Here is a 17702-nt window from a genome sequence, read left to right as displayed (position 1 = left end):
CGCCATGTATGAAAGGAGCCTTAAATTGTATTATACACAGAGATATTACCATACATGGATTGTACTAACAGTGGTGTCACTGTACAGGGATACTACACATAGTTATGTCATAGTACAGGGATAATACACATAGTTATGTCATAGTACAGGGATAATACACTCAGTGATGTCACAGTACAGGGATAATACACACAGTTATGTCCCAGTACAGGGATAATACACACAGTGTTGTCACAGTACAGGGATAATACACACAGTGTTGTCACAGTACAGGGATAATACACACAGTTATGTCCCAGTACAGGGATAATACACACAGTGATGTCACAGTACAGGGATAATACACACAGTGATGTCACAGTACAGGGATAATACACATAGTTATGTCATAATACAGGGATAATACACATAGTTATGTCACAGTACAGGGATAATACACACAGTGTTGTCACTACAGGGATACTACACATAGTTATGTCACAGTACAGGGATAATACACATGGTTGTCACAGTACAGGGATAATACACACAGTTATGTCACAGTGCAAAGATAATACACATAGTTATGTCACAGTACAGGGATAATACACAGTGATGTCACAGCACAGGGATAATACACACAGTGATGTCACAGTACAGGAATAATACACACAGTGATGTCACAGTACAGGGATAATACACACAGTGTTGTCACACTACAGGGATAATACACAGTGTTATGTCACACTACAGGGATAATACATACAGTGATGTCACAGTACAGGGATAATACACATAGTTATGTCACAGTACAAGTATAATACACATAGTTATGTCACAGTACAGGGTTAATACACAGTTCTGTCAAAGTACAGGGATAATACACAGTGATGTCACAGTACAGAGAATATACATATAATGATGTCACAGTACAGGGGTGATAAGGTGCAGTTATTATATACGGTATACATTGATGTCAAAGTACAGCAATAATGTACACAGTGTTACCACAGTACAGGTATAATACACATAGTTATGTCACAGTACAGGTATAATACACATAGTTATGTCACAGTACAGGAATAATGTACACAGTGTTATTCACAGTACAGAGATACTACAGTGATGTCATAAGTACCACATAAAAGTCACACATCAACCTCTAAAAAGCCACACACAATCAAAAATTTCTACTCATATTTTCCATTAAAGTGTTTTTAGGTAGCTTTCTATAAGCCATTATATAATCCTATAAGAACAACTTAGTCACTAAGCAGGGAACTGTGTAGAATGGAGATGCAGGTCCCACCAGCAGTAACCACCAGCATCTCCATTCCAGTCACCTCAGCAAGTGCTTCTCCACACTAAAGGCAACTGTGTGGCTGCGCCATGATTGGCCTTTCTGCATCATGTGACCAGGGACCATCTCTTCTATGTGTGGAGGATCACTGTGCGGCAGCCATGTTATAGCCCAGAGCTGCAGGTAACTTGATAGTGTGACTATGGCTCTATGTGTCACACGTTCACTGCTAGGGCACTGGCCGCTTCATGGTGCGAGTTATCCCCATTATGGAATTTATCATTTACACGGGAGCTGCCTGCCATGTTATATGTGTGAGGTAGTAGCTATGGAGGCCATTTTGTAGAACAGTTTTATGTAGGACTAAAAATAATTTTATGACTATTTTTGTGAATAATTTTCCTCTGAAAATGTCCAAATCGAATGTCGAGTAGCAATCCAGAGCCCTCACACGTGCTCCCAGATATTGAAGGGTTTTACTGCTCTCCCCCATGTCTATCATTATTACCGCTCTCCCCCATGTCTATCATTATTACTGCTCTCCCCCATGTCTAACCTTATTACTGCTCTCCGCCATGTCTATCATTATTACCGCTCTCCCCCATGTCTATCATTATTACCGCTCTCCCCCATGTCTATCATTATTACTGCTCTCCCCCATGTCTAACCTTATTACTGCTCTCCCCCATGTCTAACATTATTACCGCTCTCCCCCATGTCTATCATTATTACCGCTCTCCCCCATGTCTATCATTATTACAGCTCTCCCCCATGCTCTATCATTATTACAGCTCTCCCCCATGTCTATCATTATTACAGCTCTCCCCCCATGCTCTATTATTATTACAGCTCTCCCCCATGTCTATTATTATTACAGCTCTCCCCCATGTCTAACATTATTACCGCTCTCCCCCATGTCTATCATTATTACCGCTCTCCCCCATGTCTATCATTATTACAGCTCTCCCCCATGCTCTATCATTATTACAGCTCTCCCCCATGTCTATCATTATTACAGCTCTCCCCCCATGCTCTATTATTATTACAGCTCTCCCCCATGTCTATTATTATTACAGCTCTCCCCCATGTCTTTTATTATTACAGCTCTCCCCCATGCTCTATTATTATTACAGCTCTCCCCCATGTCTATCATTATTACAGCTCTCCCCCCATGCTCTATTATTATTACAGCTCTCCCCCATGTCTATCATTATTACGGCTCTCCCCCATGTCTATTATTATTACAGCTCTCCCCCATGTCTATTATTATTACAGCTCTCCCCCATGTCTATCATTATTACAGCTCTCCCCCATGTCTATCATTATTACGGCTCTCCCCCATGTCTATCATTATTACCACACTCCTCCATGTCTAACATTATTACAGCTTTCCCCCATGTCTATCATTATTACAGCTCTCCTCCATGTCTAACATTATTACCGCTCTCCCCCATGTCTATCATTATTACCGCACTCCTCCATGTCTAACATTATTACCGCTCCCCCCCATGTTTATTATTATTACAGCTCTCCCCATGTCTATCATTATTACAGCTCTCCCCCATGCACTATCATTATTACCGCTCTCCCCCATGTCTATCATTATTACAGCTCTCCCCCATGTCTATAATTAGTACCGCTTTCCCCCATGTCTATTATTATTACAGCTTTCCCCCATGTCTATTATTATTACCGCTCTCCCCCATGCTCTATCATTTTTACCGTTCTCCCCCATGTCTATCATTAGTACCGCTTTCCCCCATGTCTATTGTTATTACAGCTTTCCCCCATGTCTATTATTATTACAGCTCTCCCCCATGCTCTATCATTTTTACCGTTCTCCCTCATGTCTATCATTATTACTGCTCTCCCCCATGTCTATCATTATTACAGCTCTACTCCATGTCTATCATTATTACAGCTCTCCCCCATGTCTATCATTATTACCGCTCTTCCCCATGTCTATCATTATTACTGCTCTCCCCCATGTCTAACCTTATTACTGCTCTCCCCCATGTCTATCATTATTACCGCTCTCCCCCATGTCTATCATTATTACCGCTCTCCCCCATGTTTATTATTATTACAGCTTTCCCCCATGTCTATTATTATTACAGCTCTCCCCCATGCTCTATCATTTTTACCGTTCTCCCTCATGTCTATCATTATTACTGCTCTCCCCCATGTCTATCATTATTACAGCTCTACTCCATGTCTATCATTATTACAGCTCTCCCCCATGTCTATCATTATTACTGCTCTCCCCCATGTCTAACCTTATTACAGCTCTCCCCCATGTCTATCATTATTACCGCTCTCCCCCATGTCTATCATTATTACCGCTCTCCCCCATGTCTATCATTATTACTGCTCTCCCCCATGTCTAACCTTATTACTGCTCTCCCCCATGTCTAACATTATTACCGCTCTCCCCCATGTCTATCATTATTACCGCTCTCCCCCATGTCTATCATTATTACAGCTCTCCCCCATGCTCTATCATTATTACAGCTCTCCCCCATGTCTATCATTATTACAGCTCTCCCCCCATGCTCTATTATTATTACAGCTCTCCCCCATGTCTATTATTATTACAGCTCTCCCCCATGTCTTTTATTATTACAGCTCTCCCCCATGCTCTATTATTATTACAGCTCTCCCCCATGTCTATCATTATTACAGCTCTCCCCCCATGCTCTATTATTATTACAGCTCTCCCCCATGTCTATCATTATTACGGCTCTCCCCCATGTCTATCATTATTACCACACTCCTCCATGTCTAACATTATTACAGCTTTCCCCCATGTCTATCATTATTACAGCTCTCCTCCATGTCTCATTATTACAGCTCTCCCCCATGTCTATTATTATTACCGCACTCCTCCATGTCTAACATTATTACCGCTCCCCCCCATGTTTATTATTATTACAGCTCTCCCCATGTCTATCATTATTACAGCTCTCCCCCATGCTCTATCATTTTTACCGTTCTCCCCATGTCTATCATTATTACTGCTCTCCCCCATGTCTATCATTATTACAGCTCTACTCCATGTCTATCATTATTACTGCTCTCCCCCATGTCTAACCTTATTACTGCTCTCCTCCATGTCTATCATTATCACCGCTCTTCCCCATGTCTATCATTATTACAGCTCTCCCCCATGTCTATCATTATTACAGCTCTCCCCCATGTCTAACATTATTACCGCTCTCCCCCATGTCTATCATTATTACAGCTCTCCCCCATGTCTATCATTATTACAGCTCTCCCCCATGCTCTATCATTATTACCGCTCTCCCCCATGTCTATCATTATTACAGCTCTCCCCCATGTCTATCATTATTACAGCTCTCCCCCATGCTCTATCATTATTACCGCTCTCCCCCATGTCTATCATTATTACAGCTCTCCAACATGCCTATAATTAGTACTGCTTTCCCCCATGCTCTATCATTATTACCGCTCTCCCCCATGCTCTATCATTATTACAGCTCTCCCCCATGCTCTATTATTATTACAGCTCTCCCCCATGTCTATTATTATTACAGCTCTCCCCCATGTCTTTTATTATTACAGCTCTCCCCCATGCTCTATTATTATTACAGCTCTCCCCCATGCTCTATCATTATTACCACTCTCCCCCATGTCTATCATTATTACAGCTCTCCCCCATGTCTATCATTATTACAGCTCTCCCCCATGTCTATCATTATTACCACACTCCTCCATGTTTAACATTATTACAGCTTTCCCCCATGTCTATCATTATTACAGCTCTCCCCCATGTCTATTATTATTACCACACTCCTCCATGTCTAACATTATTACCGCTCTCCCCCATATCTATTATTATTACCACACTCCTCCATGTCTAACATTATTACCGCTCTCCCCCATGTCTATCATTATTACCACACTCCTCCATGTCTAACATTATTACAGCTTTCCCCCATGTCTATCATTATTACAGCTCTCCCCCATGTCTATCATTATTACCGCTCTCCCCCCATGTCTATCATTATTACCGCTCTCCCCATGTCTATTATTATTACAGCTCTCCCCATGTCTATCATTATTAAAGCTTTCCCCCATGTCTATTATTATTACAGCTCTCCCCCATGTCTATTATTATTACAGCTCTCTCCCATGTCTATCATTATTACAGCTCTCCCCCCATGTCTATCATTATTACAGCTCTCCCCCATGCTCTATCATTTTTACCGTTCTCCCCCATGTCTATCATTATTACTGCTCTCCCCCATGTCTATCATTATTACAGCTCTACTCCATGTCTATCATTATTACTGCTCTCCCCCATGTCTATCATTATTACAGCTCTACTCCATGTCTATCATTATTACTGCTCTCCCCCATGTCTATCATTATTACAGCTCTACTCCATGTATATCATTATCACAGCTCTCCCCCATGTCTATCATTATTACTGCTCTCCCCCATGTCTATTATTATTACAGCTCTACTCCATGTCTATCATTATTACTGCTCTCCCCCATGTCTATCATTATTACCGCTCTCCCCCATGTCTATCATTATTACAGCTCTACTCCATGTATATCATTATTACTGCTCTCCCCCATGTCTAACATTATTACCGCTCTCCCCCATGTCTATCATTATTACCGCTCTCCCCCATGTCTATCATTATTACCGTTCTCCCCCATGTCTATCATAATTACAGCTCTCCAACATGTCTATAATTAGTACTGCTTTCCCCCATGCTCTATCATTATTACAGCTCTCCCCCATGTCTATCATTATTATAGCTCTCCCCCATGTCTATCATTATTACAGCTCTCCCCCCCATGCTCTATTGTTATTACAGCTCTCCCCCATGTCTATTATTATTACAGCTCTCCCCCCATGCTCTATTAAAATTACAGCTCTCTCCCATGTCTATAATTATTACCGCTCTCCCCATGCTCTATCATTATTACAGTTTGGCAATGCTGTACCACGGGGTCCCATATATCACTATAATGCCCAATGTCTAATTCTCTGTACTGTGGTCAGTCTGTGAATTTCACCACAGTTGTCTGAAGCTGTCCCTTGTGTGATTATAGGAAGATCTGCAGTAATGATACTTAAAGGGGTTTTCCCACAAAGCAAAGTTAGGCCCTATCCACAGGATAGGGCCTAATTTGCTGATCATTGCTGAGACCACAGCAAATTGTGAAAACGAGGGGTACGCCAGATCTCTTGCAAGTGCTCGTCAATTTCCGTCAGCTCCATAGGAATTAATGGAGCAGAATGGTCATGCGTAGCCATCTGCTCCATTACTTTAATGGAGCCACAAGGTTAGTCGGACCTCTTGTTCTCGTGATCTGCGGGGGTCTGAGCTCTGAGACCCCACTGATCAGCAAGTTAGGCCCTAGCTTTGCTTCGTGGGAAAACCCCTTTAAGGTTGAGTTGCCAATGGTAATTTATATTGTAAGAGCATCTACCACAACGATGAAGGATTGTATCTGAATGAGCCTGAGGGACTTCAGGCTCCCTAGGAGTTAATGTCCTTTAACCCCTTACCGTCATGTGACGTAATAGTACGTCACATGTCGGGTCCCGGTGCATGGAGAGGGCTCGCGGGCCGAACCCTCTCCATAGCCGGTAAGTCTTTGCTGCATATTGCAGCAAAGGCTTACCGGTAACACTAGCGATCGGTGCCGATCGCGGTTGTTTTCCTGCTGATCGCCGCCGGCAAGGTGCGCGCCGCCATCTTTCTGAGGATCGTTGCTCCCCGTGACGTCATCAGCTACTTCGGGTTAACCCATTCATTACAATGTGCACATTGAAATGTATGAGTAGTAAAATACACATATACTGCCATACTTTAGTATGGCAGTATATGATAGGATCGTACAGACACCCTAGGGTTAAAGTACCCTAGGGAGTCTAAAAGATAGTAAAACTAAAAAAAAAGTTAAAAAAAAAATTATAATAAAAAAAACTAAAAATTCAAATCACCCCCCCTTTCCCTAGAACTGATATAAATATAAATAATCATAAACACATTAGGTATCATTTTTTTTAAATGTATGAAAACATTATAAAACGTATACAAATTTGGTATCCACGTAATCGCACCGACCCAAAGAATAAAGTAGACTTGTCATTTGGGGCTCACAGTGAAATCCATAAAATCCAAGCCCACAAGAATACGGCACGAATGCGTTTTTTTTACCAATTTCACTGCATTTGGAATTTTTTTCCCGCTTCACAGTACACGGCATGGAATATTAAATACCACCATTTTGAAGTGTAATTTGTTGCGCAGAAAATAAGCCGTCACACAGCTCTGTACACGGAAAAATAAAAAAGTTACAGATTTTTGAATGTGGGGAGTGAAAAATGAAAACGCAAAAACGAAAAAGGGCTGCGGTGGGAAGGGGTTAAAGGAAACCTACCACGTGATATGGTAGGTGTAAGATGGAAATACCGAGCACCAGCTCAGGGTGCTGCATTGCGGTTTAAAACACTTTTTAATCTTTATGGCCGAAGCTGCTTTTTCCAGCTCGATATTTCCATCTTACACCTACCATATCATGTGGTAGGTTTCCTTTAAGAGATTAGCCACAATTACAAATTGGTCCTGCTGTACTGATCGGTGCCCATATGGTGGCGCTCATGCACCACAGTCTGCTTATTTTAGCGGCTAGCCCATTTTTAGAGGTGATAAACTGCTAGTTTTAACGGAACCAAGCTCACAGCGGTCCGGCGTATTCCTGAGGGGACGGTCCGGGGAAGAAGCAGCGCCTCGGACGGCCCCCGCATGGATACGCCAGACCACTTCTGAAGTTATGGCTCTGCAGTGTGTAGTTTTTGGGAGACAAGTCCTTTTTAAGTGCCACAGTACAGCACCATTAGGTGCAGACCACCATATAAAGAGAGGGCTCTGCTTCTGAGCCTTATCCGTTCACCCTTACAGACGGCATGACATGATAGGGTTATCTTAAATTTTTGCATTTGATTAAAATTCTGCAGGTCAGTCACAGATTTTCATGTTTTCTTTTAAATTTTTGTAAGTTTTTGAACATACAGAATAAGTGTCATGATAGGTGGCCATCCTGGTTTGTTGTAGGGCTGACAATATATAGTGCATGTTTATACCTTATTTATTGAGGGGCATATGCATTCACTGCCTAATAGATTAATACCACAGAATCTTCTTTAGACCCCCAGCTGTTATGTAAGACCATAAGCACCCCCAATCGCCTTTTCAGGCTGCTGAATAGCCCCTACCATCCATAGATGACTGTGGCACCTAAGGGTTTAGGCTGGTGTTGGATTGACCCCAGTTATGTGCAGCCGCCCTCAGTGCTGGTGCCAGATGTGATAACACAGCTCTGACTACCTCAGCAAGAAATTTTGTACAAAGGTTCTGCATCATAAGAAACACTTTCAATAGTTGCCGTCATAAGTCAGAAGCCATCATAAAAGAAAATTTACCATCAAAATGAAGTATGATAAACCACGGGATCCAGGCACTGTGACTGTGGTAATATTCTTATATTTGTTCATGCTAAAAATAACTTTTAAAAGTATGCTAATTACCCTGAAGGGCTCCTGGTGGATTTACCAGAGCCCCTCCTTTATCCCTTTTAAATTTTTAGTTTTGAAGTTTCTACATTATGTTAAATATAAAACCAAGGTTCCATTTGATCAGTTCCAAAAATTGAGAAGAAACTGTACCAGAGATGAAGATTTTGTACGAAAGAACAAATTGATGGCTGGTGATTTAATCTGATTTAATCTTAAAAGTTAAATACTTATCTCAATTTGATTATATTTAAGTTGAAAATAATATTGATAAGAACATCTATCACTAATAAATCACAACACATAACCAGTCGTATCATCCGATCATCACTCCATAGTACTAGCTATGCGCCAATATGTCTTCATTCTCTATAGGATCTCCAATGCTTTCTATACATGCGGTTCACCAAGCCGTCATCTGTGGGATCTCCTTTATTCCTTTCTGTCAAAATATATATCTCTATAGTGTGATCCGACCCTAATAGCTATGAAATATATCTAAGCTTAGGGTGGGTCATGTAGAATTACTGGTGGGTATGCTCCCTTTCCTAGTTAGCAACATGTTTCCAACTCTTTTTCCTGGCTCCTAGGACGCACCTGATTTTTCCTTAAGCTAAGCTAATCTTCTTTTACATTTTCCCCCTGCTAACTTTAAAGGGGTCTTTCATAATTATGGAAAAAACCCCGGCCGGGCAAGGGAAAAAAAGCCTTCTTACCCCACTCTGGCATCTGATTCAGGGGGGTCAAGGGGCCCTGGCCTCCTTGGACCAGAAGACAGCACAGGAGTTGATGTACAGTGGTCTGAGGAGGCCACTCATTGAATGAACTGTTGGCACTTTGAACCCAGTAAATTATGCGCTCGGCATAATGCAGCAAACATCCATCTCTGGCATAGATCTGCCACAGCTTAAAGAAGACCTGTCATCCGAATATTGGCTCTAGGATCTAGCCCTTCCCCAGTAAAACCAGTGTTAAAATGTAGCTTTATTGGAACATAATGATAAAGCTAGCAAATACTGCACTACACAGCCCCAGAACCCTCCGACGTATTCATGAGAGGGCTGTCCGAGGAGGCGGTGACTGTGGGAATGAAGCCTGGGAGTCACCACCGGCCTATGGTGTGGGCCCAGAGAAAAGCAGAGGAGAGGGGAGGGCCTCAGACCGCCCCTCATGAATACAGAAGTATTCTGAGGGTATGGCAGTGCAGTGTTCGCTAGCTTTATCAGTATCTTCCGAGTCTAACACTGCTATTACTGTGGAAGGGCTAGGGTGCTGATTGCTAGAGACAATATTTGGGTATTGTTATACATGGTAAAAGCGATCAGGTAGGCATTTAGGAGAATTTTATGTTTATTTGTAAACTTTTTTTAAAAACTTTTTTATGCTTTTGTTTTTACTGTCTTTTTATGCTTTTACTGTCCCTTTTATGCTTTGTTTTTACGATCGTGTGCGCGCCTACATAGGAAATGCCGCAGGCGTTGCGCGCGCACGGTCGCTCGCAGCGCCGAAGCAGCTTCTGCTATAAAGTTTAAAAAGTGTTAAAACCGCGATACCGCGGTTTATAACACTAACGAAACTAAGCACCGGCACCAGCTCACCCTGAGCTGGTGCTCGGTGTTTACAGCTTACACCGACGATCTGAAATGGTAGGTTTCCTTTAATGGGTAAAGTGACATAGCCAACAGGAGATTTCTGTAATGTACAGGATGTACTATGCCCCCCATTTGGTCTGATGATTGCTATGGACAACCATGGATGTTTCTGGCATAGCCCGTATCATTACTGTTGTTTTTTGGAGATGCAGATAGGACAGTGCAGCGCGTTACATACTCCAAGCAGGTTTTTCATTTTGTCTTCTTTCTGCCCGCACTTGTAGAAATTGCCTGCTCCAAATCGATTTGCCTATGGCAATTTTAGTTTGCATGGAACATCTGTTTTAAAATAAACAGGCTTTTAAATTTCAGGTGACACTGTTAATAGAAATATTTTTTCAGGCAATTGCTCCTTTGCTTTCCTGGCCTCTTCTGACTTGCACACCAAAAACACATTAAATATACAAAAACACATTAAATATACAACAACACATTAAAAATACAGCACAAAGACTCGTACCCGCTCCAAGACAGTTTAATTTTTGATTTCCCCCAAGTCCAACACCTGATCTACCATATGCTCCGAATCTTTGTAGCTTCAAAAGATTACATGCCGGTCCCCAAGCATGAATAGTTAGGAGAAGAGTGACAGATCATTTACACCACAAGGTCTAAGTTTAGATTCCCTTTTTTATAGTTCAACATAGAATATACAATGACTGTACAGAGCAGAGGCATGAATGGGATATGGCATTATACCTTGTGGCTATAGATGCAGTGTTTTATCACTTATTAATACAAAGTTTCTAGTCTTTTGGTCCTTGAGCTTCTCCCAATCCGGCTTGGCATGATTGATCTATTCCTACTTGTGTATACGGAGAAGTCTAAGAGTCTGGTCAAGCTCGATCTGCTCAACAGAAACATTTTGGTGAGAGTATAATTTTCTCTGTTTGGGTAACACTCCTGGTTTTGGCCAAATATTCTGAAGAAGATGACTGATAAGTAGGTGCGTAACTTGGAGAGGCAGGGCCTCATAGCAGGCTTCTGAATGGGAACTCCTTTCCCACTTAAAAAATATACATACTTGTATACTCACTCATACGAGTTACAATCACACACATTTATACACTCATAAACTATATATACTTATATACTTACACATAAAGTTATTCACTCAAACACACATTTGGAGCATATACACACACATACATATACAAATTTACACCAATATCCACAAATACAGTTTATACACACATACACCATATACACATCACAGATATACACACATATACAGCATGTATACATCACAAAAACGTTATATACATATTATGCTGTACCATGTGCAGCATTATATGTATATAATAGTGCACAACCTCCATTCTTTAGTGCGACAGGATGAATGACGGGGAACCCCTGGCGCTGTGGGCCCCATAGCAGCTGCTATGGCTGATACCACTGTAGTTACGCCCCTGCTGATAACAATATTGTCCTTTGAATGAAATCTACGGTGCTTGGCACATGAATATGGTCAATCTGTAAATCCCGAATCAGCCACTGGCCAGATTTGCTTAAAGTGGTATTCCAGGAATCAGCATAATTCATATACAAATGGGTACTCAAAATATAAGCTGGTGTGTAATTAGTTGTTATTTAAAATTTTGCTCCCCTTAGCAGAAAATTCTGGTGACATAGACTGTAATGAAAAATTAAAATGCTACTGGCCCTTTAATCAGTCCGTTAATTTCTTCCGCACGGTCCGTTGCGGAGAAGACACAGGACAGAAGATGGCCGCTGGTCACACGTCCACATCACATGTCCTGCACCTGCCTGGGCAGGTCATGTGATCTTCACTATGTTTTGCTGTAGTCAGTTGGTTGCAGTGCATCCAGTATGGCCAGTTTTGTGGTGATGGCAGTTACACATCATTACTATGGTAACAGAACAGGAGCATCACTGGGAGCAGAGAATAAGAGGGAGGAGGAGTTACTGAGAACTAAAGGATCATGGGACTTGTAGTTTCCAATGGGGGCCATCTTGGTGATAACTCCACCTACTTTAGAGAGGCCATAAATTTTGTAAATCATAAAATCAAACTATTTAAGCTCCATCTTGTGACTAATGACATTGAGTATTGTTGTATTAATTTATTTATATCATCATGGGTTTTTGTGTCAGACGTTCATATTCCCGGAATACCCCTTTAATCTACCACAGATGGGTATATATAGGAATATATGATACATGGTGTCCCTGCTTCCCCACAAAAATAGCACCAAACTGTAATCATGATGTGCTCCGCATTAATCTGCAGCCAGCATACGTCTGAATTAACCACAAGACTTTTGAAACAATGACCTATTGAAAAATGTTGTCCATAATGTGTATTTCCATGTTTGATGTTAACTAAAAATATTAGCAAAGCACCAAAATTAACTAAAGGCAATGTTTTGGATGGTGTGATGATTAAAGGGAACCTATCAGCAGAAATTGACTTAATAAACCACTACCAGTTTGTTGTGAAGCATCTGAACACCTTCTAGATCAGGTTTCATTCATGACCCAATAGGTTGGCATCATCCAGAAAATAAAATTTGAAGTGAGATGTAAATTGATATAGAATTGAAACAGAGAGCTCAGTGCTGAAGTCAAGCTCTTCCCAATTCATAAACTCCCCTCTGCTGTGATGGATGTCATGCACCAAACTTCAGGAGAGCCAATTACTAATTTCTCTTGCTGAAGGGCTGCCAATTACAGTAAATGGATTGAGGTGGAGAGAGCTTGACTTCAGTGCTAAACTCTTTGTCTCCTTGACTTAACACAATCAATCTCAATGTACAGTTTATTTTCTGAATGCTGCTACCATGTAAGAAACATGAACTGGGAGGTGTTAGCCTGTTTGACAATATACAGATAACGTTAGTGTTAAGTGGACCCGAACTGAAAAGTACGGCGCAGTTAACACCACAGTTAACCCCCGCAAATTGCTGGTTTTAACTTTTTAATTGCTGCTGTCAAAGTCGCCAGCAGCATTTTAATGGCTGCAGTCACACACTGGGACCAATGATGGCGGTGCTGATGGCATGCAAGCCCTAGCAAGCTTAAGGCTGCAGTACTTCACATGCCATTGGTGACTTGGCCAGCAGCATTTTAAAAGTTACAGTATCCAAAAAGGATCTTAAAATTCAGGTTTGACTAAGCTCATCACTGGTAATGGTTAATGATCTTAATTTATGCTGAAGCTAAAACAGCAATAAAACTGAGTAACATTGTAAAGTAAGGAGTTAAAATGATCTTTAATGTGTTAATATTACCAGGGGATTGAAATGTGAGAATTTTCTTTTGTGGGAAAACCCCTTTAACCCCATAGCGCAATAAGACGTACCCTTACGTCTTACTGCGCATGGGGGAGTATGAAGAGGGCTCACAGGCTGAGCCCTCTTCATACTCACCGGGCGTTTGCTTCATAATGAAGCAAACGCCCGTCGCTAACACCCGCGATCGGTGCTTGCACCGATCGCGGGTGTTAACCCTTTGATTGCCGCCGGCAAAGCTGCCGGCGGCATTAAAGAGCCGGCGGCGCGTGGGCGCCGCCATCTTGGCTCCGATCGTCACTCCCCGTGACGTCACCGGGGAGCGGCGATCCGTTGCCATGACAGCCTGGGATCACACAAAGATCCCAGGCTGTCATGATCGGGGCTATCTATTATAATGTGCGATCTGCACATTATAATAGATGGTATGCAAAATCCCCATATACTGCCATACTGTAGTATGGCAGTATATGGTAGGATCAATCAGACAACCTAGGGTTAAAGTACCCTAGGGAGTCTGTAAAATAGTAAAAAAAATAAATAAAAAAAAGTAAAAAAAAAAAAATTATATTAAAAAAACATAAAAATTCAAATCACCCCCCTTTCCCTAGAACTGATATAAACAGGGCCGCCGATAGGGCAGTACAACTGGTACTGCCCTATGGGGCCCGGACTTTAAGACACTAGGGGGGGGCCCGCAGGGCCGCATCTGCCATGAGCAGAGCCGGATCATCATTGGCGCTATTGGAGCGCTAGCGCCGGGCCCCCGGATCCGAATTTATTGGTTGGGGGCCCCCGTCCTGGCGCTCCAATAGCGCCGATATTCATGCTCCTGCTGGGGCCCCGGCAGGCCCCGACACTCTCCACGGTAGACGGGCAGGGACCTCCGTCCGTCCGGACCGGAAGCTCCTGCCCGTCACTGTATAGTGCTCGATGCGGCCGGAAACGGCCGCTCGAGCACTATTACTGGAGCGATGTGCGCCGGGGTTGTCTTCCGGCCACATCCCTCCATGAATTAGGATGCGCGGCCGCGCGATGACGTCATCACGCGGCCGCGCACCCTTTCCTGCCTGGCCGCGGGCTGAAGAAAGAAGATGTGGGAGCCTGAGGTGAGTACGAGTTTTTTTTTTTTTTAAATCAAATAGCAGTAAAAACATGGTGGGGGCTTATTAAAATATGGGGGCAGAACATTATATAATTCATGGTGGGGGAGGAGGCAGCATATTAAATAATTCAGTGTGGAGGGGCAGCACATCATTTAATTCCTTGTGGGGGGGCAGCACATCATTTATTCCATTGTGGGGGGGGCAGCACATCATTTTATTCCATTGGGGGGGGGGCAGCATATCATTTATTCTATTGTGGGGGGGGCAGCATATCATTTATTCCATTGTGGGGGGGCAGCATATCATTTATTCCATTGTGGGGGGGCAGCATATCATTTAATTCATTGTGGGGGGGGGCAGCATATCATTTAATCCATTGTGGGGGGGGGCAGCATATCATTTAATCCATTGTGGGGGGCGGCATATCATTTAATTCATTGTGGGGGGGCAGCATATCATTTAATCCATTGTGGGGGGGGGGCAGCATATCATTTAATTCATTGTGGGGGGGGGCAGCATATCATTTAATTCATTGTGGGGGGGGCAGCATATCATTTAATTCATTGTGGGGGGCAGCATATCATTTAATCCATTGTGGGGGGGCAGCATATTATTTAATCCATTGTGGGGGGGGGGGGGCAGCATATTATTTAATCCATTGGGGGGGGCGGCATATCATTTATTCCATTGTGGGGGGGCAGCACATCATTTAATCCATTGTGGGGGGCAGCATATTATTTAATCCATTGTGGGGGGGGGGGGGCAGCATATTATTTAATCCATTGTGGGGGGGGCGGCATATCATTTAATTCATTGTGGGGGGCAGCATATTTATTCCATTGTGGGGGGGCAGCATATCATTTATTCCATTGTGGGGGGGCAGCATATCATTTAATCCATTGTGGGGGGGGGGGCGGCATATCAATTAATTCATTGTGGGGGGCGGCATATCATTTCATTTATTGTGGGGGGCGGCATATCATTTCATTCCTTGTGGGGGAGGGGGCGGCATATCATTTTATTCATTGTGGGGGGGCAGCATATCATTTCATTCCTTGTGGGGGGCAGCATATCAAATAAATCATTGTGGGGGGGGGCAGCATATCAATAATGAGGGGATGTGTTCTATGTGGGGTAGCGTGCGGTCACTTGTGTTGTGAGGGTTATTTAGGAGCGCAGTGTTGTTATCCAGGAGACTTTATACTGTAAGTGACTGTGGTATTTTTAGGGACGCCGGGTGGAGATGCTGCACGGAGCTGAAGATATCCAGCTGTGAATTCAGCAGTGATACGTCATGGATTGGAGAACCCGGAATAAAGTTCTCCTGATGGAAGAGATTGTCATCTATAAGGTACTAGATGCCACTAATGACTCCCAGATCCTGTAGTCAGTCACACAGTGTCAGGGAGCTGTCTGTAGGGATGTTAATTGTTAGTAAAGTTTTCAGCATTTTCTGAACAGGTAGCGGAATTTGATAAAAGATTTTGCAAATCTGAAAGTAAGAAGACTGATTGCTCCGTGAATCTGAATTTGCGGTTACTTTGCCAAGATCTAGCTGATGTGGCTTCAGGCCAGAGTATAGTTTGTAGAACATGGTCCTTGCTGACCGCGTCACAAGGACTGCACCCTAAGCCAGTTATAATGCAAGGAATTCCACAGTGCTTGGAGTGGCAGTGCACTGTAAAGACAAACGATGTCATTACAGTTCACTGCAGCTCCAAGTGCTCAGAGCTCCCTGCATCATATATGGGTTATGATGTGAGAAGTGCAGTCCTTGTGATGCAGTCAGCACAAGGACCATGTTGCACCAACTGTACACTTTTTTGGAGCTGCTGGGACCAACTGTTTGTTGCAATAGAGGCTCAAAGTGATTTGAGTTGGTTTAATTTTTTGTTTACACCTATGGTGAAGTTTACATATATTTATAAACATTGTTGCATTTACTTTATCCATTGAATGCTGATGCTTATTTATTGGCATTCTTGTGACTACACACTTATAGATGCATGCATCTAATAAAGTTATTTTTATAGTGTGGTACATGAGTATTTTGTCTTTATATATATCCCTTGTTTAAAGGGAATCGAGCACCAGGTGCACAGCATAGTACCTGAAGGTATCATGCTATGCACCTGATGACCCTGACTTCAGCACTGTAAGTTCCATCAAAATGGCCTCTATGGTTATCCTTTAATGCTTTTATAAAGAATTATGTTAATTACCAGCTTAGGAGCAGTGGGAGTGCTCCAGTGCACCTAAGGGCTCCTTATGTCACCCAGCGGCCAGTCCTGCGGACTGCGGTGATCCGAAATCCCGATACCTGTGCCTGCTCAGCAGCCTCTGTGAATCAGTGTGCAGGTGCAGGGACTTTAGGTTTCCTTGGGGCATGCAATGAACGCTCCTTCTTTTCCTTCCCATTGGTTCTGAGGAAATATGAAGTCCTGACCCTTATGCAGTGATTCACAGAGGTTGCTGAGCAGGCACAGGTACCAGGACTTCAGATTACCTCAGGACTGGTGGCAGGGTGACGTAAAGAGCCCTTAGGTGCACTGGAGCACCCCCACTGGTAATTAACACAATTCTTTATTAAAACATTAAAAGATAGTGGCGGCCCTAGCAATTGCACTTTATAATGTTATATTTGTTATATGTTGTCTGTTAAACACTTTTATATGTTTACTGTTCACCATGCTTTAGTTTTTGATGCCATATTTGCACTATAATAAATATACTTGACCAAAAGTATGACTCCTATTGGCAATCTACCAGAAGAGTGTGCCTTGTCATAGCAACAGGCCTCAAACCCTGTTTGTGAAAGGTCACTGCGGGGGGCAGGAGGCTTGTTCGGTTTTGGGGT

At 42.8% G+C, this 17702-nt stretch overlaps 1 protein-coding gene across 4 annotated transcripts in view; it reads left to right on the top strand.

Moving 5' to 3' along the window:
- Positions 1 to 1240: 1240 nt before the first annotated feature.
- Positions 1241 to 17702, top strand: part of HFM1 (helicase for meiosis 1) — a 93072-nt gene continuing 76610 nt past the window's right edge. For 2 of the 4 annotated variants that reach the window (XM_072127509.1, XM_072127508.1), the window contains exon 1: positions 1491 to 1598. In XM_072127509.1, coding sequence (XP_071983610.1) covers positions 1528 to 1598 — 71 coding nt within the window. In that variant the 5' untranslated portion in view covers positions 1491 to 1527. Of the gene's footprint in view, positions 1463 to 1490; positions 1599 to 15981; positions 16197 to 17702 lie in introns of those variants that run through there. The other 2 variants (XM_072127510.1, XM_072127512.1) reach the window with 2 other exon arrangements.

Source organism: Engystomops pustulosus, chromosome 10, assembly GCF_040894005.1.
Source record: "Engystomops pustulosus chromosome 10, aEngPut4.maternal, whole genome shotgun sequence".
Lineage (NCBI taxonomy): Eukaryota > Metazoa > Chordata > Amphibia > Anura > Leptodactylidae > Engystomops > Engystomops pustulosus.
This window is presented reverse-complemented; position numbering and strand designations above follow the sequence as displayed.